Below are 24,704 nucleotides of genomic sequence, written 5' to 3'. Positions count from 1 at the left end.
GGACACGTCTGCTCTGGAAATGGAGCTGATCTAAATGACTGTCTGTAAATTGCACCTGCCACCCTGCCTAGCAGTGTCCGTCTCCCCAGCCTACAGCTGGAAGAGGGGCCTGCCTTGCAGAGACATCCAATCACAGCTGCAGCCTCTCCCCGCTCCCCGCCTCAAAAGGTATTCACTTGGCTGGTAACAGGGTAGATCCTCAAATCCTCTAGTATGCTTTGCCATTCTCCGTATCTAGACGGGAAAGGAGGTGGGAGGCAGGGGGGTACCTGACGCATAGTAACACAGATCAACTCAAATCTTCTCGCCTCAAACTGTACAGGGACACCTGCAGCTGTGGGCTGGAGGGGGGAGAATGTTACCCCTGATTTTTCGTGCGTGGGGTTAAACGAGGGTTGATGGACAATCTAGTCTCCCGGTGCTTCTCAGGCCACTGAATCTAGAGCCTGTTAAGGGAGGCGCTTTCCCCCTCTGTAACCCGTGAAATAATCTAGAGACTTGTTTACTTTCAACTCTGATCTCACCCTCAAACACTCACACGTGGGGCTCACGCTTCCATTCCCAGCTTTCGCCGTCCTGGGTGGGTTCGCATCATCACCCATCACTACTTTATCTGAGATGGTTTAAAAAGAAGGGGCTGGGCGCCGAGTGACCTCGAGGTCCGCCACGAGAATGGCAACTGTATTATTTATCTTCCGCGGGTTTAGAGGGGAGAGGGGGCTCAGGAGAGGGAAGGGTTTTGTCTAAACTCTCTACCTCACTAGGGCACATCACGGGAGGGGGAGATTGAAATAAGAACTAACAAGGCGGATCCCTTGCTCCAGGCAAACCTCTAAAACACATAGTTAATAACCATCAACATTGCTGGTGCAATGGTGTCCTGAGAACTTGATCTGTCAAAAGCGACGGAGTCCTGTGACGAAGTGGGTCTTCACCCACGAAAGCTCATGCTCCAATACTTCTGTTGGTCTAGAAGGTGCCACAGGACTCCTTGTCGCTGATAACTGCATGTGGCTTAGCACGTGGGGTGGGGGGATCTCTGCACACCGGGTTTGAGAGTTGTGTAAATAGATGTATATTTCCCAGTCCCACGGGATGAGCATGTTTGCATCGTTGGGTCTGGATGCAATAACCTCGGATGGGCTGGTCCTAAAGAAACGCCTTATTATTTGCATAGCATGATTTATTTGCTCAAAAAAGCTGGCTGTGCAGTACTGGAAGGATGCTGCCGATGAAGCCTGCGGGGAGTCTCCCCGGACTGTGTCTCCAGAAGTTGGGGCCAGGGGGGAAGGGACCAGGGTGCTGATGGAAAGTTACAGGGAAATCCTCTTCCCATGCATTTGTCCTTCGCAAAAGTCGCCTTTGATGCCTACTTTGTGCCAGTTTTAGAGTAAATCCCTGCCAGCTCCAGCGACGTGGGCTGGATGCACTCGAATTGTTCGTGTTTTTGTACAAGTTTCACCCGCCTCCTGAGTCCTTTTGAGGCTCTCTCCAAACCTCTCAACGTGCTGGTGCCTGGCACACGCTGGCTACAGCTCATTAAACCCGAGCGCCCCAGGGCAGGCTGCTCGCCCTTAGCCAAAGAGATCTTGCAGCGCTTCGAGATTGCTACGGGGTCCCGCGTGCTCCAAATTGGTGTTACCCATAAGATTTTTTTCCCCAGTGAAAACTCCCGGAAGGTGAAATTTCCCTTGTCGATTGAAACCGACCGCGAAAGGCTTTTGCGGAGATTTTTGCATGTTGTTAGTGCGGTGTGATTTTCAAGCGCTCTCCGGGCGCAAAGTGAAAATGATCAGGTCAGAATTTGAACCCCCCTACACACCCTGTCGTGACCCCTCCCCTCCCTTCTCTAGCCCTCGAAAAAACACCGACCCCTCCGAGTGAGGCGCCAACCCCCGGCCAGCTGCGGGAAAGACGCTGCACAAACCTGACCTTCACTAAAACTAAGTTGTGAGGTCAGCACTGCTTGACTCTGCCTGCGGCTGAACGCAAGTGGGACAGGCTCCGAGTTTGGCAGTTTCTGTAGCCGGAGATTTGCACATACAGGAAGGTGTTTGCCAGCTGCGGGAGAGGCTCCAAAGTTGTTTTTGTTAGACAATGGATACCAAAAGCAACTACAGACACTCCACTGTAATCAGATCGTTAGAGATACAGCGGCTAAGGGCCTGGAGCTTGGAAATCCACGCCTGGAAATCCTTGTCGATTAGCACTTCTCGAAGGAAGATGAGAGAATACACTTAATGCTGGCTGAGGACGTTCAGTGCAGTGTATAGCGGGAAGCCTTTCGCTTTAAGCGTGTAAACGCCCTGCGGCCAGCCTTCCTCCCCAAACTGCGCCGAGCCCTGTTTGACACAGCGGAGTCTGGACTCTGGGCGGGAGTGTGCGAGACAGATTCACCGCAAACCTGAAGCCTGGGGAAAGGTGTGTGCCTGGGTGTATTTCACACGTGCGTTCAGGACAGCCTGAGAGCTGCACGCCACGGGACGACACCCGACGCCCAAAGGAGAGCCCAGAGGGGCTGTGCGTGCGGTCCCAGGTACATGCACACGTCAGGCTCGCAGGAGGCGAGGAGGCTGGTTTTTGGATAAGACACTTGTGCTCCCGATGTAGAGGGTCAGAGTTTGCCAGGCAGGAACTCCCCCTACTGTTAATTTCATAAGGTTGCAGCAGCGCGTGGGGAGAGCTCCTGAACACAAGCAGGGAGGATCCCAGCCAGAGGAAAGGGCTGTTTGGGAAAGGGCTGGCAAATCCGAGAGGTGTTAGGCGTTAAGCTGTACAGCGCCGAGCCCACAGCCCCTTAGAAAGACAACGGGGCCGAAGGAAAAAAGGGAGGTGGTAGAGGTAGGTAGTGGCGAGTCAGGACGAGAAACGAGGCGTTTAGAGCAAATCATCATCATCATCATCGTCATCATCATCAAAACTAGTCATAACAAATGCCAGCAGCGTATTGCACCGAATAAAAGTGCTGCCTGTGGCAGTGACTTCTGCTGCAGCTTCCCTTTGGCAAATGGCTCCCACTGCTCTGGCTCAAACTAGTTCGTGCACTGGGAAGACCAGGCGCTGTGTGGACGCTGTCTGTGTGATCCGGCTCAGCCCAAGTCACTTCAGCAAAGCTTAGAGCTGCCCGGTAGGGTTTTCCCAAACTGTTCCACGAGTCTCTTGGCCAGAAGAAAGCAGCAAGCCGGCCTTTGAACCGGGCTTCCAGGGAACACGTCCACCCGCATGAGGCGTGTTAGCGCCGGGTGCACAGGGCCCTGGCGTAGGTGCCAGCGATCACACGGATCTGGAGATACCTGTGCACAAAAGACCAGGGAAACGCGGCTTCACCCCATGAAAACCACAAAGCAGTGCGAGACCTTGGGGGGAAAAGCCTGCCTGGCCTCTCTGTAGTGTCCTTGGGGCACCTGCTCTCACTTTCCAGAAATACCTCATTTCTTCCTGGTCTCTGCCCGGGGCTAGACTCGCTCCTACAGCCCCCTCTAGGACTAAGCGAGTTCCTGTGGCCTTGTAATGGGCTGCCTGGGTGGGTTAAGGAGCAGACCCCCCTTGCTGAGGCTGGGGGTGAGACTGCACAGGCCTTTCCCCCGGGGAGGCCGACGGCAGGCTCCGGAGCCAAGGGCGTGCACTGTTTTCTGCACCAGTTTGTGTCTCTCCAGACCTCTCCCCTGGGCAGCGGGGGCCTGGGAAATGCTGCGCAATAGCGTCCAGCAGACTCGTGTAGATGGAGGCGCAGACTCCCAGCTAAACCCCGCCCTGGCTCCCGTGCCCCGAAGCGGCCGGGCACTGCCCGCAGCCGGGAGAGGTTTCCGGACTCCGGGCTCAGCGTTCAGAGAATAGAGAGCATCGTGCATTGCAGCTGGCCGGGCAGAGACAGGTCTGAGGTTCAGCTGCGGTGCGAGGCAGGGAGGCCAAGGGCTTGGCCTGGGGGAGGCTGAATAGTGCCGAGGCCAGTAGCCCCTGGGCGAGATGGCCGCTCAGCAGAGTGAGCTTAGGGTCATGACGCGCATGACTTCACCTGGGGCTCTCAGATCAGCCGCCCCTCCTAGCAGGGCTATTCCTCTCTGCCCCTAACACACAGAGCGCGGCCAGGGGCAGGCCAGGGGCTCTCCTCTGCCGGCCAGACCCTGGGTGGGACAGAGCCCCCCGGGAAATACCCAGGAGCGTGTTCCTGCCTCAGCTACACGAGTCAGCGATCCCTTCTTTGGGCCTGGGCCACACTGGTTTAGACAACCTCCCTGCTCCAGTGACCCTGGTTCCCTATCCGCTCTAGATCCCTTATTATTAGTGTGGAAAGCAAGCGGACAAAACGGAGTAACCAATCCTCACACCCACAATACACAATTTGGCAGTGCTTTGCTTCAGCTAGTCACTTCAGACAGGGAAAGAATTATTTCTGCATCTTCCTCTCTCTGTGTAAGACTATTATATGTATCTTCACACACAGAGTGATTTATATTATATTATATAATATGTTATCATATTAGTATGCATATGTATGTCATATAATATATTATATTATATTATAGGAGCATGCATATATATGAGTCATATACATGCATACATACATTTATATATATATATGAGTCGTGTGTGTGTGTGTGTGTGTGTGTCTATATACACACATGCTCCTATCTAGTCATTATAATATATATATTCTCCTGTGTATAATTATATGAGACACAGTCAGAATTTATAGTATGTACGATATACAGCTTATATATAATATAAATTACATGTGGTATAAATGTGAGTCTCCGTGTACCATATAATTATACACAGAACTATATATGTGTGTGACTGTGTAGATACAGTCTGTGTAAATATATTCACTCTCATGTGCACAGCGATGCATGCGGGGTGTATATCTGCACACCTATAACACCTATTGATGATGCACTTGCTGCACAAAGTTATCATAGGAGGGAAGAAATCTAACAAAGGGCACAGTTCCTTAATTCTGCCAAGCATATGCAACTAGATCCGGTAATAACTACAGATTTCATGAAGGCAGAATAATAACCAGCAGCAAAATAGACGGTATCGAATCTCCTTTGTGAGGTGTGTCGTACGCTGCGCTCTGCAGCCGGGGAGAGGCGGCGAGCTCCTCGGTATATTTAACGATCATTATCGCGCCTCTCTCATTTCGCGGTTCCTTCGGTAAAAGGGAGCATCCTTCTGTGACTTTGTGAAAGTGTCTTTTTTAAACAATTGCTATGGTGGGTTTTTGTTTGTTTGTTTTGGCCGCCGTCTCACTAACTTGGGAGTGAAAATACCTGGGTGTGTGGGGGCGGGATTTCACTTTTATTGGAGGCAAAAAAGTTGGAGGGAAAAAAAAACCCGCCCCCGATCTCAGCTTTGCCTCAGGGCCTGTCCTAGCGTGGCTGGGAGCTCAGTGGGGGTCGCTCGGCGGCAGCTCCTGGCGGGACCCTGCCTGCGCTTTGGGGCGCTTGCCTAGCGGCGCAGGGAGCAGCGGGAGTGGCCAGGAGACATCAGGGCGCCCGGCCTTTCCGCAGCAGTGGGGTGGGGCGGGGGCCCGATCCTGAGCGGTCTGTCCCATGCTCCCCCCTGCGGCCCCAGGCCGCCTCCTCCGCCCCCATTCCCGGGGATAACACAACCTCCCCCCTCCTCCAGCCCCCCTCCCATCCCCGGGGGTAACATAATCTCCCACCTCCCCCAGCCGGATCCAGCCCCCATCCCCGGGGGCAACACAACCTCCCCCCCCCCCCAGCCTGACCCATCCCCCATTCCCAGAGGTAACACAACCCCACCTCCCCCAGCCCGCCTCCCATCCCCGGGGGTAACACAACCTCCCTCCCCCCCAGCTGGCTGAAGCCCACCCTGCCCCAGCGGGGGGGAGGGGCGCCCCGGGAGCAGCAGCCCGAGGTAGTGGCTGGCCACCCACCAACCCCCCCCTCCACTCCCCCTGGTTTGTCAATGAACCGGCTCCGCCCCCGCTCTCCCATTGGTCGGGAGCTGGCTAATCGCAGCCGGCCCCGCCCGGCAGCCAATACGGGGGCGGCCGGCAACTTTACTTTTCCGATTGGCCCGCGGGCGGGTGAGTGACGGCCCCCGCCCCCGCCCGCTCCCAGAGGCTGAGCCCCGCGCCGCTGTCCACATGCAGCAGGGTCCTGAAGGCGGCTCCGGGCAGGCTCCTCGCTCCGCCATGGGCGCGCAGTAGCCGCGGGGCAGCCGAGACGGGCAGCGGGATGGGAGCGCAGCGCCGGGCGCCGGAGCCCGCCTGGCGGAGCGGGGGCGTGAGGGAGCCGAGCAGCCCGCCCGGCATGGTCGGAGCCCCCGGCCCGGCTCGCCCAGCGCCCTCCAGCTTCCCCGGGGCGGGGAGCCCCCGACAGGTCCGGCCCCGGCCCCCAGCTCACCCCGCAGCCCGCTCCGGGATCCCGCTCCGCGCCTCTCCAGCCCCTGGATTGCTCCGGACCCGCCTGAGGAGCTGTGCCCGCCCGGGGCTCTGCTGACCTTATTCATGGCGCCCTGACCCGCCCCAGCGCCAGCGGGAGACCTGCAGGGACCGGGCGGCCTTGGGAACCGGACCGTCCCGAACTCCTCCCCAGGTCCCGTCCCGCCGCCGGGCAGGAGGGACCAGACATTGCCGCGCCAGGAAGGATCTTTGGGTGGGGGTTTTGTTGCTGGCCTGGAGCGAGAGGTCTGGGTGTTAAGTCCCCGCAGTTTGGGCCAACGGAGCGGGGCCGAGCGCCGGGGAGTTTAATACCTGACCGGGAAGCTTCTGGGGACCGCTCCGATGGAAATACACTGTAAGCACGACCCGTTTGCAGCAATGCATAGTAAGTAGGCGGCTAGTTCCACTTCTCTGACATTTAGCACCGATCCAGCCACCCTGCCTGGTCCGATCACAGCGTCCCGAGCGGTTATTAAAGGGGGGTCGGTGTAGCTGCCTCTGGGCACCGCTAGCGAGGACCAGCAGCACTTGACCTGCGCTTTGCAGGGAGAATGGAAAAGACAACAGCCGCCGCCGCTGGCTCGCTCTTTCCCCCTTGAATTCGCGAGATAAACTTCTGCGGTATTTCTAGAGAATATGTGTTACCTATATCCCCATATACATGCCACTGCGACCAGCCCTTGCTAATCAGTGTTTTATAAAAGCCAGAGACAGAGTGCACGGAGAGAACCAGAATGCAAATTTCAAACATTGATTTACCTAGCGCAGGTACTAAAACCACCGGGGGAGAACTACAGAGAGGAGTGCACGTTTTATTTTGTTAGAACTTTACCATCTCACAGTGAGATTCAAATGCCAAAACTAAGCAGTACAATCAACCCCCTTTAATAGTTCCACCGAACAGACCTGTTCCTTTTTGTAAGTCTCTCCCCTCCCTGTTTTCGGATGGCTTAAAAAGTTGAGGTTTTTCTTAGTCGACTTTTTACTAGTTCTCAATTATTTATGTAGAGATAATTTTTAAGACAAATCTTAACTAGAAAAAATAAGTCTTGGAAATATTAGAAACAGCCTTTTTTAGTGTGTATCATTTACTCTCTAGAAGAATGATGTACAAATATTTCTAAATCAAATCTCTCTCTCTCTCTCTGTCTCTGAGAAAACATTGTGTTTGAATGATACTGAAAAGTTTGGTCTGCAGCATTTTTGCCAAATTTAAAGTACCGATTTAGCCTAAAAATACACAGCAGTTATCAATGATAAACTGAGTCTAAAATAATTTTCTTCTAAAAACATAGAATTATTTTTTACAACATCAAAGTCTAAGTGAGGCAGAATGGCGAACTAGCTGTGTAAGTTAGCAGAATTGTGTAATGTGTTTGCTTGAGGTTTGTTGTGCTCCAGAGGCTGGGAGAAGATTTATCCATTAACACAGTGTTATGTGAAATGACATCTTCTCTCATGGTGAGTTAAACGCTGGATTAGATCTAGAGATTTCAAGGAAATATAAAGTAGAACTAATCACATTTCCCTTCTGCACTCCAGCCTTTTAGCCAAGACAGATTTGTTTTCAGAATAAAAGAACGTGATATACAGATAGACATTATCTATCTTATAATAATATAAATTTAGAATAGGACACAGTAGATGATTATAGAAGGGCAAACTGTAAACTTACAGGGAAGCGTATAAGATGAACTACAAAGAAAAATGCAACATTTTTTGATTAAAAGAACTAAGGTTCTATTTTAGCTAAATCGAATGAGACATTTAAAACATTTTCAAACTAACCTGCTTTTTAAAAAAAGGAAAACTGTAAATGGAAAAAATGATTCTGATTTTTTTAAATTTACAAATCAAAATATTTTAACTGCTGTGCAAATCGAGCTTTTCATTTAGGAGAACGACAGTTTGAAATATGACTAATAGTGAAACCCAAGATTTCTCCTGGAGTTGTCTTTCTGCTAATTTGACGGGCAACCATATGTGGAAAAGCCACCAAGGGACTTAGCTGCTTCCTCCATTAACCTAAATAATGATAAATCAATATCTTCTGCAGGAATGTATGGGGGGAAAAGAAATGGAGGGGCAACCTTTGATTATGATGCCTTTTGCTATTGTAGTCAATCTGTTTCTGGAAAGATTTAGTGCAACTGACTCCGAAAGAAAAATTTCTGGCTGAATTTTCAGCTGTACATTAACAGCTATTCTGTTCTCCCTCATGAGACCTAGTTAAAACATTTGAAAAAATAATAACATACATATACTTGACTCTGAGGAAAGGGATCAGACTTCTTCCTGCACAACAACCCAGGCAGTATTTTGTCTCAAGTGGTGATTTAGTCTTTAGCATCCTCAGTGGGCGAAGCCAGCTAACGCCAGCCCCGTCGGAAATGCCCCCAACCTAGAACCGCCTTTGGAGCTGGGAGCTGAGAGATGCCCACCAAACAGCGGAATGCACTGGCCAGAGAGGAATCATTTCCCGGGGAAGTATAGCAAAGCCGTCACACAGCGGCAGAGCAAATGCCGAGCAGAGAGCTGACAATGCCTGCCGTTTTTTCTGGCCCAGGAATAACAATCCCACATTGTTTCTTCATTCTCGTTGGAGGGGAAAGCTGGAAACCTCCATCCCCCGAATCTAGCAGCGATGCAGTGTGTAGTGAGGAAGAACAGAGTAGTTGCATTGTGCTGTGCTTTCGCTACCAGGAAAGTCAGATTTGTACAGGTGGGGACATACCCTATCGGTCTGGTTGCACGCCCCAGAATTTATCCGTGGGAGCGTAGGTAAAGCTGTTAATAGGTGGGACCTTAATGGCATGTTTCGTAGTTTCAATACCTAGCCAAGCAATAGGTTGGCTGGAGCGGGGACTCACCCCGGGAGTCTGGTCAGTGGCTGGTCTGGTCGAGCTGGGGGTGATTCTTCTGCGACTTAACAACAATAAGCAGCATGAGGTTAAGACCAAGTCCCTCCACCTCCATCGCTTTCCACAGCTTGGTAACGACTCCGCCCCCAACCCCAGGGCATTTCCTCTTTCTAAAAGTTTTGTTCGTTCAACTTTTCCTGCTTTTGCTTCCCACGGGGGCGAGGGGAAAGGCTGAGATATGACGCGCCAAGCCGCAGGGCATTTTGGCTACAAACCTTCCCAGTTTGCACGTGTGCGTTGATGTACGAACTATAAAGATCCTGGCCAGATCTCACCTGCGCTAAAATTAGCCCCAAACCAAATCCTAATAATCCGACAGCTCCTTCCTTTCCTATTGGACGTTTGTCTTTGCGGGAGGCTGAGGGGCAAGCTGATCGCTGGGCGAGAAGAGGGAACCCATCACGCGCGTTTCAATTGGGGGAGGTAATATACCAGATCAGAATGCGCTGAGTCAGCTGCTTCCCCTAGCACTGGGCAGCCTTTGCAGCTGAAATCCGCCTAAGCCGCAATCCGAGCAAACGAGCCAGCGAGGATCCCCTTGCAACCGGGCTGGGCTCGAAAAGAAGGGACCGCCAGATGGACAGTTAAGAGCTGGACTTTCCATATAAACGCCGGACACAGTGAGAAAGACAACGAGAATTCATTTAGAAGGGCGCCTCTGTGTCTGTTCGTTTGCCCGGCTCTCCCATCGTTTTCTAATCGTGAGAACCGAGTGGGAAAATACCGTAAAGGTGTTTTGTTCCTTGAGGTGGTGGCACTTAGCTTTACCTTCTGCAAAAGAGTTCCCACCCGGTTCTAGGTGCGAGGTAATATTTGCAAAGAACACCCTGGGGGTTATTTTTCGCAATGGCACTTCTAGTAATTTTTTAAAAAAAAACTTTCTTTAATCCCCTGTTAGCAAATGGGTTGGCTCTGTTGTGAATCAGCAGCCCCTTCACTTACAGCCAATCGATGGAGCAATGCTGGATTTAGTGCTTAAACAGCTGCTATAATGTGTGTGTATTCATAGAGACCTATCTCTATACTTCTTTCCCTCACAGATATGCATATATACGCATATTACACACATATATTTGTATCTATTCTATGCATGTATGTATTGTGTGCGAACAGTTGTGTGTATATGTTATAACATATAGACACAATACACACAATCCATCCATCCATGTATATCTACATATATATGTCTCTATATATTATATACTTGAATACTTCTCAGTGAAGACTATACAGTACATATGTATATATGGATACATGTGTGGATTGTTATTATATTATATTCACATAACTACACACACAATACATAAATATGTAGTATATTTATTCTCCATAGTTAAAATTGCATTGCAGTTTCTCAGTAATACGCACAGTAGTATGGAGTGCTGCAGGCTTGCCTCAGACTTAGATGTGTTTTACTTTTATAATGCCACCGTTGGCCTGGCGTAGTGCAGTTTTCTTGTGTAATCCCCCCGGAAAACACTGAAGACCCAGTTATTTAATAACGTGTATTTTTCACAGGGAGGGACTGGTTACTGTTGTCCTGCCAAACTCCTTGAGCTGGCCCTGCCAGACTCGCTGTGGCCTGTACTCTGCAGGGTGGTTTTTAAAAGCATTTGTCTTTGCCTTCCTTCAGTGAGAACTTCCATCTGCTAGCCAGAGGAGCGGGTGATAATGGGGACAAATACGGTGGAAGAGGAGACGGCATCCCCACGGGTGCATCGTTTCCCTTTCATTTGAACTAGCTATTCCTTTCCCAGCCCATACATTTCCCCGGCCCGAAGGTGAATGGTACAAATCCGAAGGCCCGTTAACTGCCCGTAAAAGGCGCTAGGATGCTCTTTTACCCCCGCTGCAGAGTATTTTAACGTAATTGAACCTCTCCTGCTCCAGCACACGAAGGCAGGGAGCACAATTCACCCAGGCTGAGCAATTTGCTCTGCAGAGTGACCCTAGCTGAAGAGGCAGGGTGATCTCATAGCCTGGGCTGGTTAATATCCCTGGTCTCCATCGCCTGGAAAGCCAAGTGGGGATGGCTCCTTCCCTGGCTAGTGAGACTTGGCATCAGGACTAGGGTGGTTTTGTGTCTTGGGGACAGGAGAGCAAGCAGCGAGTGAGCTGGCGGGGTCGGGGTGTTCATTTGCCTCCAGGAGACCAGCAGTATTTGAGAGCTGTACGGAGAAGACAGAGATTTTCAAACTGTTGGCTAATTAATTTGCCGGGTTATTAGCATAACGCCGCTTCCCTTTGTTAGAAATCCAAAAGGATCCAACCCTGCACAGGTTCAGAAATCTCCTCCTCAGCACAGAGCTATTGCACGTAGAGAAGCTCGCCCCATGGCTTGCCAGCCTTATATATGTTTTCATAAAACCACCGACTCTTTACTTGATGATTTATCGCTACATCTTTATTATCTAGCAGCTGCAATCATCCTGTTCTCTCGGAGGGAAAGGCCGGGTTGCTGGGGAGTGCCTGCCGCTGCAGGACATTTTTTGTTGTGACTCTCAAGCATTTTAATCCCCCCATAGCCAAACGGGGGGCTGTCTGAGCCAGCAGAGAGATCTTTGTTAGGCACAGGGTTGTTGTTTTTTTTCCGGGGGGAGGAATATAACTCCCTTTAGAGAGTGACCTGTTTGAAGTCACAGAATGGTTTCATCCCATATTTATTGACAACAGACAGCAAGGCCTTACGTTTCCCCGCCTCTATTTTAATAATCACGTTTACACGTGAACCTAACCCCGGGAAACTCAGGCAGGTGTTGATTTTTGGCTGTTTGGGGGAAACGCGGATGGTTTACCGTTTGGCCTCACTCCACGGCACCGAAGTTCAAATCGAGCAGGGTTTCACTTTCGCCGGGGAGAGCTGGCAGAGCATGTAGGGAGCCGAAACCCTGTCCCTGCTGAAGTGGGGGAGAGCATCCCACTCAGCTGGTGAAGCACAGCTCTGCCGCCGCTGCTGAGCGAGCCTTGCTGGCCGCCCAGAGGGATCGCGTTCGAACTTCGAGCGAAAAGCACCGCAGAACAGAGGGGTCCTTTGCTTAATTGTCCATCTAGAGGGTAAACTGTTGTAGGACATTAAGGAGCCTTTGACTCTGGGAGAGCTCGATGCCCACAAAACACCGAACTTGTAATATTTGGAGGCAATAATCACAAAATTAAAACCCTTCCCCAAACAGAGTCTTAGCTTTCAATATCCAGATTTTCTTTCATTCTTCTACTTTGAATTGCTTTTCTAGATGAAAAGCTATAGAGCTTTGCCCTTTTTAAAAAAAATTAAATACGATGTTAATAATTGAATATCATTGAAATTGCTTAGGAACCTGAGGCTAGTTTGTTTTAGTTAAGTGGGGTTGTACCTCTGCTTTTTGGTATTCAATGCAGTAAGGACATTATTTTTCTGCCCTTAAAGGAATTTCAGAATCAAAACGGATAGGCTCTGTGAACCTAAAATGATGGGAATGGTTCACTCTGGAAAATGCAGCACAAGGTTATCCTCAGACTTCTTTTGATATGTTCGGAATAAACTTATTTTTGGAGCAGAAACACTTTGAACCTGAAGCTTCCACTAAGAGCTGGTGTGCTGAAAAAAAGATTCACTTCTGAAATTGACAAGGAACTTCAGCTACTGGCTCCTCTGTGTAGGGTTAAACTGACTTTAGTAATCAGATATTTTATGTGGATTCATTATGCGTTCTGACAGTTGTAGAAGGGGTTTACAAAGTTTCATAGTAGTTTATCAGTGGGGAAATGACAGGATTTAAATAAAAATAGTTTATTTTAAAAACAATTGGTTTTTTTTAAGCACTGAGGCATTTGACCTGTTAGCTTATTCTGTATAGTCAAAGTTTCCTGTAAATAAAGATTTTTTTATTACTTTTTTGTTCCAGTTTTGGCAACAGGGCTGTCTGTGCTATTATTTGTTTTCAGTTTTGCTAGCCCTCTGTGATATAAATAGTTTGAATGATTAACAACTTGAGGATTAATTATATTTCTTCACATGCTACATGGGATTATTACATGTTCATTGGTTTTACATGGTTTAGCTGCTCCTCATCTAGCTGGGTCCCATTTCACATCAAATATATGATTCACCTTGCTAAAAAAGAATAATGTATAGGTGTGGGCTAAGCAGTCACATTTCATTTGTGGGACCATAATGTCTGCAGAGGCTGCTATAAATTATAACAGCCAAAGCAATTCCATATCCCCCCCTTTTGATTAAATTAAGCATTAAGCAGTCATTTGGGGGGGAAAGTAAATGATTGTTAGATTCAGTGCAACCCTTTTCTGACTGAATGGAACTAAATTTATAAGGAAAATGGTCCCAGTCTTATTTGAACACAGCCTCATATTTGTAGGGAGACTAAAAGTCACCTTTTTACCATGCAGCTACAGGGCTTGCCTGGGCAGTTCTTACTGACGCAACATCTTCCATTGGTTTCAAGGGGAGATATTGCCTGATTACCGCTGGCCTGGGCCTAAAACTGTAATTTGAAATGCCATTTTACGAACTAGGGGCCTGATTTTGATGTCACTTCACTCAGAAGGAACTCCATTGAATCTGGTGGGGTTACATTGGTGTGAAATTGCTATGAGAACAGAATTAGGTTTCAACTTTTAAAATTCTTCCTGCCTTGGCAGTGAGTGATGATCAGTAATTTGAAAATGTTTAAACTCTTGTTGAGGAGTGAGGTTGATCATTGTGAAGGAGGAATCGGTCTCTAAGCAAGATTGCTGTAGAGAAGTGTCTTCCAACTGTCACAAAGATGTTTTTTTCCTGCTTGTTTTTTTTTCCCATGTGTTTCAGGACATGGAGGAGTGAATCAGTTAGGGGGTGTTTTTGTGAATGGTCGTCCACTCCCTGATGTTGTCCGCCAAAGGATTGTGGAACTTGCCCACCAAGGTGTCAGGCCGTGTGACATCTCCAGGCAGCTACGGGTCAGCCATGGTTGTGTCAGCAAAATTCTTGGCAGGTAATTTTGTTTCTGTAAAGGAAAATATCAAACACTGGATCAATGATTCTGAAACAAGAAACAGGTCAAATGGAGACTGATAGAAATGACCTAGGAATGACGGGAAATTGCATAGGATCAGTCAGTCACAATTTAAGTTGTCTCACCTGGGAAGTGAAAGTGATTTATTTATTTATTTGTTTATTTACTTCACCAAAAAAATTCTTGTAAATAACTGAAGAAATGACATGTGGTCTAAATTTCCTGCACCTGTGTGTACTGAACAAATTGACAAATCTGTGCATCATCACAGTAAAATGGAAAAACCAGAAGTTATGAATTTGGCAGTGAAAGCTACCCCTTTTGTTTTCTAAAGAACATTCTATTTTTAGCACATAATTTCACTACCTAAAGCCACCAAGAGCAGTTGTCAGTCAGCACACTCATTTACATGACCTCTTTTAAAATTTGTCACAATAATTTCATTTTAAGGCTTGTTTTATTCTTGTGATAAGTTATATTCCCAATTAGAACACAAAGAACCATAAGTAATCATTAACTCTCTTAATTCTGATACTTTGAGAGTAGCCATCTTTTCTGATTGGAGATGCTCAAAGGAGTAAAGAAAAAGTAAATTAAAAAAATCAATCATGTCAGAATTAGGTTTTGAACTTGATTTAGATTCAGGAAAGTCATCACTGCATTGTAACTCCTTGTGCATGAATGTGAATACCATGTATCACTGGTTTTAAATGAACTAGAATGCAAGTATCTTGGGAACTTTTTGCTGCCATACTTTTCTATTACCTTCTATTTTCTTTCTATAACTCAGAGAAGTTTTTAAAATGTGTATTGAGCATTAATAATTGAATTAACTTCATTGTTTGCATTCCACTGGTATTAGTCATATTCTGACCTTCACTTTCGCCCCTCAATTTTAATTGATCTGTTTTATTGGTCAGACTGTAGTTATAAAGATTGTTAGAGCAAACATTTGTCTAGCAGTGTACATAGACTCTTCCCTCTGAAATAACTGCAGCAGCAGTCCCACGTGGACAAATGCAGTACTCGAAATGAATCTGGCAAAGCTAAGGATTCTTTCACCCTTATTCCACGAGACCCATTGTCTCTACTGGAGAATCTTCTCTGCAGTCTTATTTAGATTGCTGCTATAATGCCATAGGAACCAGTCATATGCACAGAAGGTCCCAGAAACCCAGTAGACCTGGTTCTTCTCTCACATGCCACAGTTTTACTCCAGTGTAATTCCACTGGAAAGCAACAAAGTTACCCCTGATTTTACACTGGTGTAAGTCAAAGGACATGTAAGCTCTGATATCTTTACTCTTTCTGAGAGAGAGACTTTTCTCATGTGGGACTTTCCTGCCTACCACAAGCTGCTCCATTCTGTTTGATCTTTGAATCTGTTCTGAGTGCTGGTCCTATTTGTGACACTCTACCACTCTAGCAGATTTACAAACCATTTTTATTAGTATCAGTGCAAAGCTAATAAATAGGCAGCTCATTTGCCTACCGTGGAAAAGTCCAACCACTTTCCTGTTTCAGATTTGAATAGATTTGTCATTAGATATATTTGCATTATGGAGCTCAGAGAGCAGCTCCGGAGTTTTGTCATTTAAGTTGTCAACAATAAATTGGAATTTCATAGCTCATTATTTTCATAACTAATAATTACGGTGGGTAAAATGTCACTGTAATTGGAGCTGCTGTCTGTGGGGAAAAAATACAAAGGCTCCACGTAAAAATGTTTGGCTTCAAATTCTGGAACTGAAAGTCTTTGAATTCACTTGTTTTCAGTCAAACGTTGGAAAAAACACAAAACGTTCAAGGAAATAAATGTGAGCCTTTGGGGCGATGGTCTGGATGGCGGCAGAAGGAGGCCAACTGTAGCTGATCGCTCACAGAGTATTACAACGGGGGCGTCTGCCCTGCGTCCATTTGAGGGGAGAATTGGCAACCTGCCTGGAGCTCAAGGGCAGGATCTAATTTGCATAAAATCAAGCAGATTGCAGCTGCCCTGACTTTAGTGTGAGGTTGTGGCCAGATTGAGAGCGAGACTTGCACTCTGGGAGCTGTGGGCCATGCCCCAGGTTAAAGGTGAGACTATCCAGGTGGGAAGAGTGCTCTGTGGAATTCTAGAGGTTTAGTTGGCCTGCAGATTGCCCCCCAGCGTTACAGGGAGATTGGGATTAAGTTATTCTGGGGCTGACTCTGTAAGGGCCTCATTTTATGCCCTTTAAAGTCATTGAAATCTTTCCATTGATTTTAATGGGGTTCAGATCAGGCCCTTATCTTCTATGCCAACGTCCTTCAATGAGGCAAAACTGTTACCCAGCAACATAGGGGCCTGTCTGTCTGCAGAGTCCAAAATGCATCACCAAACTGCTTGTCAGTTGGCTAGTTTCCTGTTGGCTAGATTGTCCAGAGCTGGAGGCAACAGTAAGCAAGGGGCAACAACCAGTGATCGTTCACACAGGCAGGCCCGAGAGAGGGAGACTGGTTACACAGAAGAATTTTTATAAATGCTGCCGTTTTTTATTTGATCCATGAAAATTGTGAGTGGTTAGTAACGTAGCACTAAGCTTACCAGAGCCCTGTTCTGGAGCTTTCACTCACTGGAGGGGTGGCATAAGCGAAGGTTACAAGGTCTGGTTTGAATGGTCATTTTTCATAGGCATGATTTTTTTAGGTGCATCATGCAAACGTGTTCTTGCCATTATTTCATCATTCACCCAAGGAAAGGATATAGGGTGGGAGCAAGTGTTTCCTTCCTGCCCCAAGTTCATTGTTAGGCTCAACTCAGGGCAGCCAAAGGTTTAATCTATCACAAATGCGCATCACCTTCCATTACTAGTACTCAAATGAGTGCATGGAGACAGAAGTGGAACAGACCATTTGTCCCAAACTCGTGTGAAAACAGGTGCAAACATCATCTTGTTGCTCCCATTAAAGGAATTTTTTTAAGCTCTGAAAAAAGAGTGCCCGCAGGATGATTAAACCTGTAACGCAGAAGAAATTTGACGAATGCAACTGCCCTTGAGACACAGACTTCGGTCTCGTAACATGTTCATGCTCTTTTGCATTGGAGAGATTTTAGGAGATTCGTTTTTCCACAGATAACACAGATGTCAACTAACTGCAGAGAAAATATATCATGTGAACATCTGTTTTTATTGGGTGGGTTCTAGTAAAGATCTTGCTAAAAATCTGGGATGTGCCAAGGTCAATGAACAAGTTTAGGCTGATAAAGATGATACAGCCAGGCAAGGTCTCCCTGTATGTAGAACCCATAAAGAAATGGGAGCTCTAAGCACAGAGGGCTTTTAGAATCAGGTCTGATAGGGGAGAAAGTATTAGTCTCTCTGCTGTTAGTTCTGGGCTGTTTTAATGGGGTCGCCCGGGCTGTTAGGCCTGCTGGGGCCCAGGGCCGAAGCTGAAGCCCGAGGGCTTCAACCCTGGATGGCGGGCTCAGGTTACAGGCTCCCTGCCTGGGGCTGCAGCCGTTGGTCTTCAGCTTGGCCCCGCCCATGGCAGTGAGGCTCGGGCTTTGCCCCTGACTCCCACTCAGGGCAGCTGGGCTCACGCGGGCTCAGGCTTCAGTCCCCCCTCCTGGCGTCGTATAGTAATTTTTGTTGTCCGAAGGAGGTCGCAGTGCAATGAAGTTTGAGAACTGCCCCAGTAGGACCTCAGAGTTATGAACACGTCGGGAATGGAGATTGTTCGTAACTCTGAAATTTTCATAACAGTGAAAGAACCATAATGTTGTATTCAAACGTTTACAACTGACCATTGACAATGCAGCTTTGAAATTTATTTTGCAGAAGAAAAATGCAGATTTCCCTCTATTTTGTAGTAGTTTAACACAGTGCAATATTGTATTTGCTTTCTTTGTCTCTGCTTTTGCCTGACTGCGCGCTTCCAGTTCCAAACGAGGTCTGTGGTTGACTGGTCAGTTTGTAACTCTGGTGTCCATAACTCTGAGGTTCTACTGTATTTTCCAAGCTTTTGTTTCAAGAAAAAGAAAAAGAGTCAGGTTCTCAGTTGGAATAAATTGTTGCAGCTCCACTGAAGGAAGTGGAGTTGGTCTTATTTACACCAGCTGAGCAGCTGTCACAGCGTCTTTATACAATTCTGTTAAAGGGCCTGATCCTATCACTCTGTCTGATTGGAATAATTTTTAATCACATGAGTAATCTCACAGACGTCAACAGAGCAATTTGTGGGCAAGGGTTATGGTATTGGGCCCTGCGAATTTAAAGAAACCAACCACTCTACTTTCTTCTGAGAATAGTGATGAGAAAATATTTGTTTCCTCCTTAAGAACTGGATATTGAAACCATAGCTCCTGGGAAAAGAGAATACAACAAAATGTTACACTGGCATACTTACTTCAAGTGTACTCTGCAAATATTTGTCATGATATTACTTTACCTGGCCTTCATGTGGGTGGCAAGTGATGACAAGGCATTTACATTAATGATGGCGAATTTCCCTCTAAATTGTAATTTATTACAACAGAGTTCAGTACAAAAATAATGGTGCAGAATGCGATTTGTTTCTGTTATTGCCCCTACCTCTGATTAATAACACACATTTCCAGTTAATTTAGGAACTCAGCATGCCCTTTAATCTTGCATTGTTTCTATTGTCTCGCTGTTATGGAAAAATATATGTTTTATACTGGGGCCCATTTTCAATTACTGTAAATTAATCCATTGGGGAGATAATGTACTACGTAGTCAGGAAGTGTGAGTGAAAGGGCAGATGTATCACAGAAGAGACTGGAGATGCATTGTGCTAAAAGAGTGCGCACTGCAAATCTCCAACCTTCCTGTCTGTCAACTCTTGGTAACTAAAGCTTTGTCTTGGATTCTCTCCCAGGTACTACGAGACCGGGAGCATTAAGCCTGGAGTGATTGGAGGATCCAAACCAAAGGTCGCCACACCCAAAGTCGTCGAAAAAATTGCAGAGTATAAACGCCAAAATCCCACCATGTTTGCCTGGGAGATCAGGGACAGGCTTCTGGCCGAGCGAGTGTGTGACAACGACACCGTACCCAGCGTCAGCTCGATTAACAGGTACAGATTTGGACAGCACCGATGAGCGGCTTTCGCCACTAGAATTTGCAGCATCTCCTCATTTGGGTCATTTGCAAGTAATCTGGTTTGTTTGTTTCCTGGATGACTCGGGCAGCCATGAAAGCCAATGGTTGAGCACTGGGGCGAGTGTGTGGCATATTATGAACAATTGCTATCATCGCGCAGCCTCGCTGCCGCATCCTGCTCCCGACCTGCAGTTCTTTTGCTGGGAAAGTCCCACGCTTATTTGAATTGAGCCCCACGCTCGCAGGGTTGGATTCAGCAGCAAGGGATTTCAGGATATAAACATTCCCTAGGGATAAGGTTGAGACCACCAGTGACCTGAACTACTGGTGATCTAAAAAAGGTTTGAATTCAGATTCAGCTGAGGGTAGGGAGAGTGAGGTCTAGTGGTTAGAGCATATGAGCATTTCTGGATTCCCTTAGGCCAGATTCATGTTCAGTGGGGTAAGGTACTACTCACCATGAGTAAGGCTGATGGAATCTGGTCTGTAACCTTTATATGCCTCAATTATCCACCTGTAAAATGAGTGGTAAATTAACCCACCCAGAGGGATGTTTTGCGAGTTAGTTAATTTGTAAAAGAACTTTAAGGAACCTCACATGCAAGGTACTACCGTGGGCCTGATCCTGTGCCAGAGGAGCATTGCCATTGACTCTCATGGGCTCAGGATTAGGGCTCTGTAGAGGTACAAAGTATATTTACTTTTTTTCGAAGTGCTCCACCTAAATGAATCTTAAGCAGAACTATTTAGGAAACCAACACTCCCTTGCACGATGGATGAGATTCTAGTTCACATCGAAGATAAAAATGACAGTCTCATGACAGTGTTGAGAAACATCTTGTGAAAAGTGACAAAAGTCAGTAACAAGTGTTAATGGAATGGATACGAATCCCCTAAATATTCTAGATAGTAAGCAACAGCCCTTCATCCTCTGCAGTATTCTTCTTAGAGGGTTCTTCATAGTTGACGATACAGGGTGAAGACATAAAACCCCTTTTACATTTAAATTCAAAGACTGTGTTGGGCTTTGAATCCATTGTGCATGTGTATGTGTGGTTTTAAAAATCAGCATAGTTTTCATGCAATTTCATCCAAATCCCCAGAATGCAGCTAACTCTAAATTTCCATGTGTGTCTAGGATCATGTAATTAATAGATGCCATATTATTTTGTTTGTCTGTTTGGGGATCCCAGCCTGGATGCCCTTGTGGAATTGCCCCTGAAGTATTAATAATCTCTGACATGATAACATGAAAAATAATGGGTGGCCCTTTACCTCCAAATCAAATGTTATGTGACAGAGTCATGGAAATAAGTGCAAAGACTGGGCAGACAATTCAAAATGTTGAATGGTGTCTGCAGTTTCCTAACTGGAATGAAATCCTAGCAGCATTCAGTAATACTGAGAGATTTAGAGATCTGGGCAAGGAAGAGACTAGTTTGAGAAACAGAACAGAAACCGCGGGCTGAAAGAAAATCTTAATACTTGGTGTCCTCAGATAACTGAAGGGCAGCTCCACTCCCACTGAAATCCATGAGAGTCTTGCCGTTGCCTTCATTGGTAGCATGATTATTATTATTATTTTTAATTATTGGACCTTTGGGGTCAGGGCTTCATTGCACTGGGTGCTCTACGAACACATAACCAAGAGACACTCCCTGCCCTAAAGAGATTACAACCTAACTAGACCTCTCGCATGTTTTAATCCGGATTTCACATTTCACTCTTTTGTTGCCTTCTCTACCACCCTAGTGTATTTCTTGTGCCAATAATATCATGGAGTGATCCTGTTTACATGTCAAAAAGTTGTGCCATGATTTGGAAGCCACCCCATTTGGTGGAAATCTCATCCTTTCTCATTCATCTGCAGTTGTGGCTCAGAACCTCCCTTTGAAATACATTCAAGCTTTTTGCATTGGTTTGTTTTATTGGGCAGAATCATTTTTGCTACCTTACAGCCTCTTCCTGCTGTTCAGGACTTGCAATTGCATGTAAGAAAAACCCTACATATGGTAATAAGTCGGGAATCTACTCCAAAGACGTGGGGCCCCAATTCTGCAGTCCGTTCCTATTCAGCTCAGCCCCCTCTGGGACGCAAGCACAGGATTAAAGTTAAGCGTATATGTAAATGCTCTGCTGTGTTGGGGCAATAAGGTCTGACCCTGCACATCTTTGCTCATGTAAGGTAGTCCCACTGCAGTCAGTGGACTTCTCATGTAGTTAAGGACTACTGTTGTCACTGGGTTTGCTGGGTCTGTCTCTTTAAAAGCAGTTCATCTCTGAGAGCCCTGTGGGAAGACTACCCAGCCAGAGGATGATCATCTGACATTCCACTGCATGGGACCTATAGTCCATAGCAGTCTCCGACCCCAGCTCCAGAACAGGAGCCATGGGGCTGGTGCACATACATAGGGTAATGTGAAAGTCCCCATTTTGTTTTAACTATTACACACAGGATTTGTTTTTCTCTAGCCCTTGGCAAAGAACAATTCCCAAATTCTAAAATGGTAAAGCACAGAATTTACTAGTGAAAACCATCAACATGAGCAGAGCGCCACAGTGCAGACGCAGGGCAGATATAATATATGCTCACGCACATTACATTCCTACATGTGAATGTTTGTTCACAGGGCACATTAACATTAACACAGGGTAACATTTTTAAAGCATCTAAGTGACTTAGGAGCATTTTCAAAAGTGACTCAGGGGCAATTTGGAAAGGTATTGCGACAGCTAAAGATGCAGGCAGGTACCTAGTGGGGTTGAAAATGGGTTCTGGGTTTATAAATCACATAGATGATTTTAAAATGTAACCCTCTATCCATTGACTTTGGATCTCCATCGAAAGCTCTTGCTTCTGCTTTGTGACGTAAGTAGCGATAGACAATGGCTGCATAGCCCACGTGTGGAATAAACGGAGGGGAGTCATGCCATATCCTCATTCCACCTGGCCTCCCTGCTTCAGGGCAGGGAGGAAGGGACGAAGGAGCCAGCCCAGTGCTGCTTGCAGTGAAGGCAGCACTGCACCGGGGAGCTGGCTGGCACGCTAGGCAGTCTAGCCTGTGCAGTTTCTTACCCCGTGCTCATCACCATAGCACAGCTGAGTGCCTTCTAGTACAACATGCTTCAAATAACACCTTCCAGGTGTTTGTCACATTGATTAATGCCCGACTGGAAGATACTCAGGTACTATGGTGATGGGCCAAGGAGGGGAACCTGGGTAGAAGAGAATTCAGAATTTGGGATAGCCTCAATTCATACAACCAATACTTGATAATATTAATTAATATTAATCATAGGAGACTCCTCAACAGGAGCAAATTCGTGACAATAAGGTTTAATTAATCATAATTATTAGCTTCATTCATGTAATCTGCAAGCTCACTGGCTGCTTTATTATCCGTTAGCCTGCCAGAAATAAAGATATTTACATGTAAGAAGGCCCTGAATTCTCTTGATTCCTTCTGACAACTCAAAATCCTTGTGCAAAGTGTTATTTCCTCCCATTCCCTCTCGTGCAGATGGATCTCACTTGAGGGGCTCAGTCCTGCTCCCATACTAAGGTCAGTGGCAAAGCTCTTACTGGCTTCAGTAAGACAGGATTGGGCCCCTGCTCCAAAAGTCCTGGCTTGTTGCTGGGGGAAAAGAATGCTGGCAGGCACTGGCCAGCTTGGCCCCACCACCGGGAATGTAGTGATTAGAATTCAACACCCAGGGCTGCTTCCCAATCTGCAGCTTTCAGGGCCTGATGGGAGAGGCAGGGAGGGAGTCAGTTTCTACGTTAGGGAGCACGTCTCACCAGCTATTTCTGCTCACTAGAGAAATATGGGGAGGCCGTGTGATTAAGTACTTGGGGCTTGGATTCAGGAGACCCAGACCTGGGATTCTATTCCTGGCTCTCTCACTGGCCTGAAAAACTCCTTATATAAAACCCGATGAAAAACTCCTTATATAAAAAGTTAGGTGTTGTTGCTATTGTGGTCACTACTGAATGGTTGTAAAATAATAGAAAAAGATCTAGTGGGAACAGATAAAAATTCTGCAGAAAACTGATTTTACATAAAAGGAGTCTGAATGTTAAAGCCCTGATCTGAGAATAATTTTTAAGCTTCTTCCTTTTGCTATATGCACAAATGCAGACCCCCACTATAACTTTACACAGTTGGTCCATGAATGAAGTTTTGGCATTCTTGCGTGAACATATCAATGTGCAAAAAACTGATGTAGAGCAAGGCATAAACTGGGAATCTAGCTTGTTAAATAGCCCCGGAATAAATAATCGCCACAGCATGCTGTCAAAATAGGACATAAAACATACAGCCCTACTATGAGAAGCATGTCAATGAACTATGTATTTAGCTGAGTCAAGACCACTGCACAGTTAGTATTTGGGCCTGATTTTCCTTCCACTGAAGTTCATGGCAAAATGTCCATCTATGTCCTGGGCAGATGTCTCACACCTTGTGTCTTTCCCGTTAATATATTGTCACTGTCGTTTTTGCCAGCGCATTCCTGTTGCCTTTCTTGCTAACTGCCCCCTTTCCAAAAAGCCACCACACACCCTTTCATTTATGTCTCTGTATCTTTCTACACCACATGCACAACTGCAATAGATGCTGCTCTCTGGGAACACTGGTATAAATTGGAAGCGACCCCTTTGAAATTCATAGAGTGACTCCAGATTTACACTGGTGTAAATGAGACCAGAAGATGGTCTGAGGGTCTAGTTATGACAAGGTAATTATTGAGTTTTAATGTCTTGCATTTGGTCCAAGATTTGTTGCTTTCAGTGTTCCGTTTGATTTGGGATAAAAACTTCAAAAATGCCTCAGAGACTTAGGAGTGTAAGTCCCATTTTCAAAAGTGAAAAAGATTTTTAAAGGCATTTAGGCACGCAAAGATAGGTGATAGGCGCCTACTGGGCTTTTTAAATATGTTGGTGCCTAACTCTTACAGAAATCAACGGGAGTTCGGCGCCTGGGCACTTTTGAAAATCCAGCTAGGCATCTACCTCTATTTTCAGGCACCTGAAAACCTTAGGTGCTTAAGAGCCTAAATCTCAATGGAACATGGGCTCCTAATTCACCTGAGCCCAGATCTTTAGCTGTATTTACATGCTTTACTCCCATTGATTTCAGAGAGGTTCCTAAATGCCTTTAAGGATCTGGGTCTTCAGCACTTTTGAAAATTTGGCCCTAGATCTGCCCAGCTGTCTGACTTTCACTGTGCTTCAGTGGAATAATACAGGAAAAGGTGTTTCCTTTACCATCTAAGTGTCCTGAATGGACAAAATACC

At 46.6% G+C, this 24,704-nt stretch overlaps 1 protein-coding gene across 2 annotated transcripts in view; it reads left to right on the top strand.

The window, feature by feature from the left end:
* The window catches only part of PAX5 (paired box 5), a 232,295-nt gene that overhangs the window by 2,327 nt on the left and 205,264 nt on the right, over positions 1-24,704 (top strand). The window contains exons 1-3 of one of the 2 annotated variants that reach the window (XM_032778746.1): positions 6,463-6,797; positions 14,138-14,303; positions 19,185-19,382. In XM_032778746.1, coding sequence (XP_032634637.1) covers positions 6,755-6,797; positions 14,138-14,303; positions 19,185-19,382 — 407 coding nt within the window. In that variant the 5' untranslated portion in view covers positions 6,463-6,754. Of the gene's footprint in view, positions 1-6,462; positions 6,798-14,137; positions 14,304-19,184; positions 19,383-24,704 lie in introns of those variants that run through there. The other variant, XM_032778743.2, reaches the window with a different exon arrangement.

The sequence above is a fragment of the Chelonoidis abingdonii genome, chromosome 6, assembly GCF_003597395.2.
Source record: "Chelonoidis abingdonii isolate Lonesome George chromosome 6, CheloAbing_2.0, whole genome shotgun sequence".
In the NCBI taxonomy this organism is placed as follows: Eukaryota; Metazoa; Chordata; order Testudines; family Testudinidae; genus Chelonoidis; species Chelonoidis abingdonii.
The sequence above is the reverse complement of the archived record's forward strand: the minus strand, read 5'-3'. Positions and strand labels throughout refer to the sequence as shown.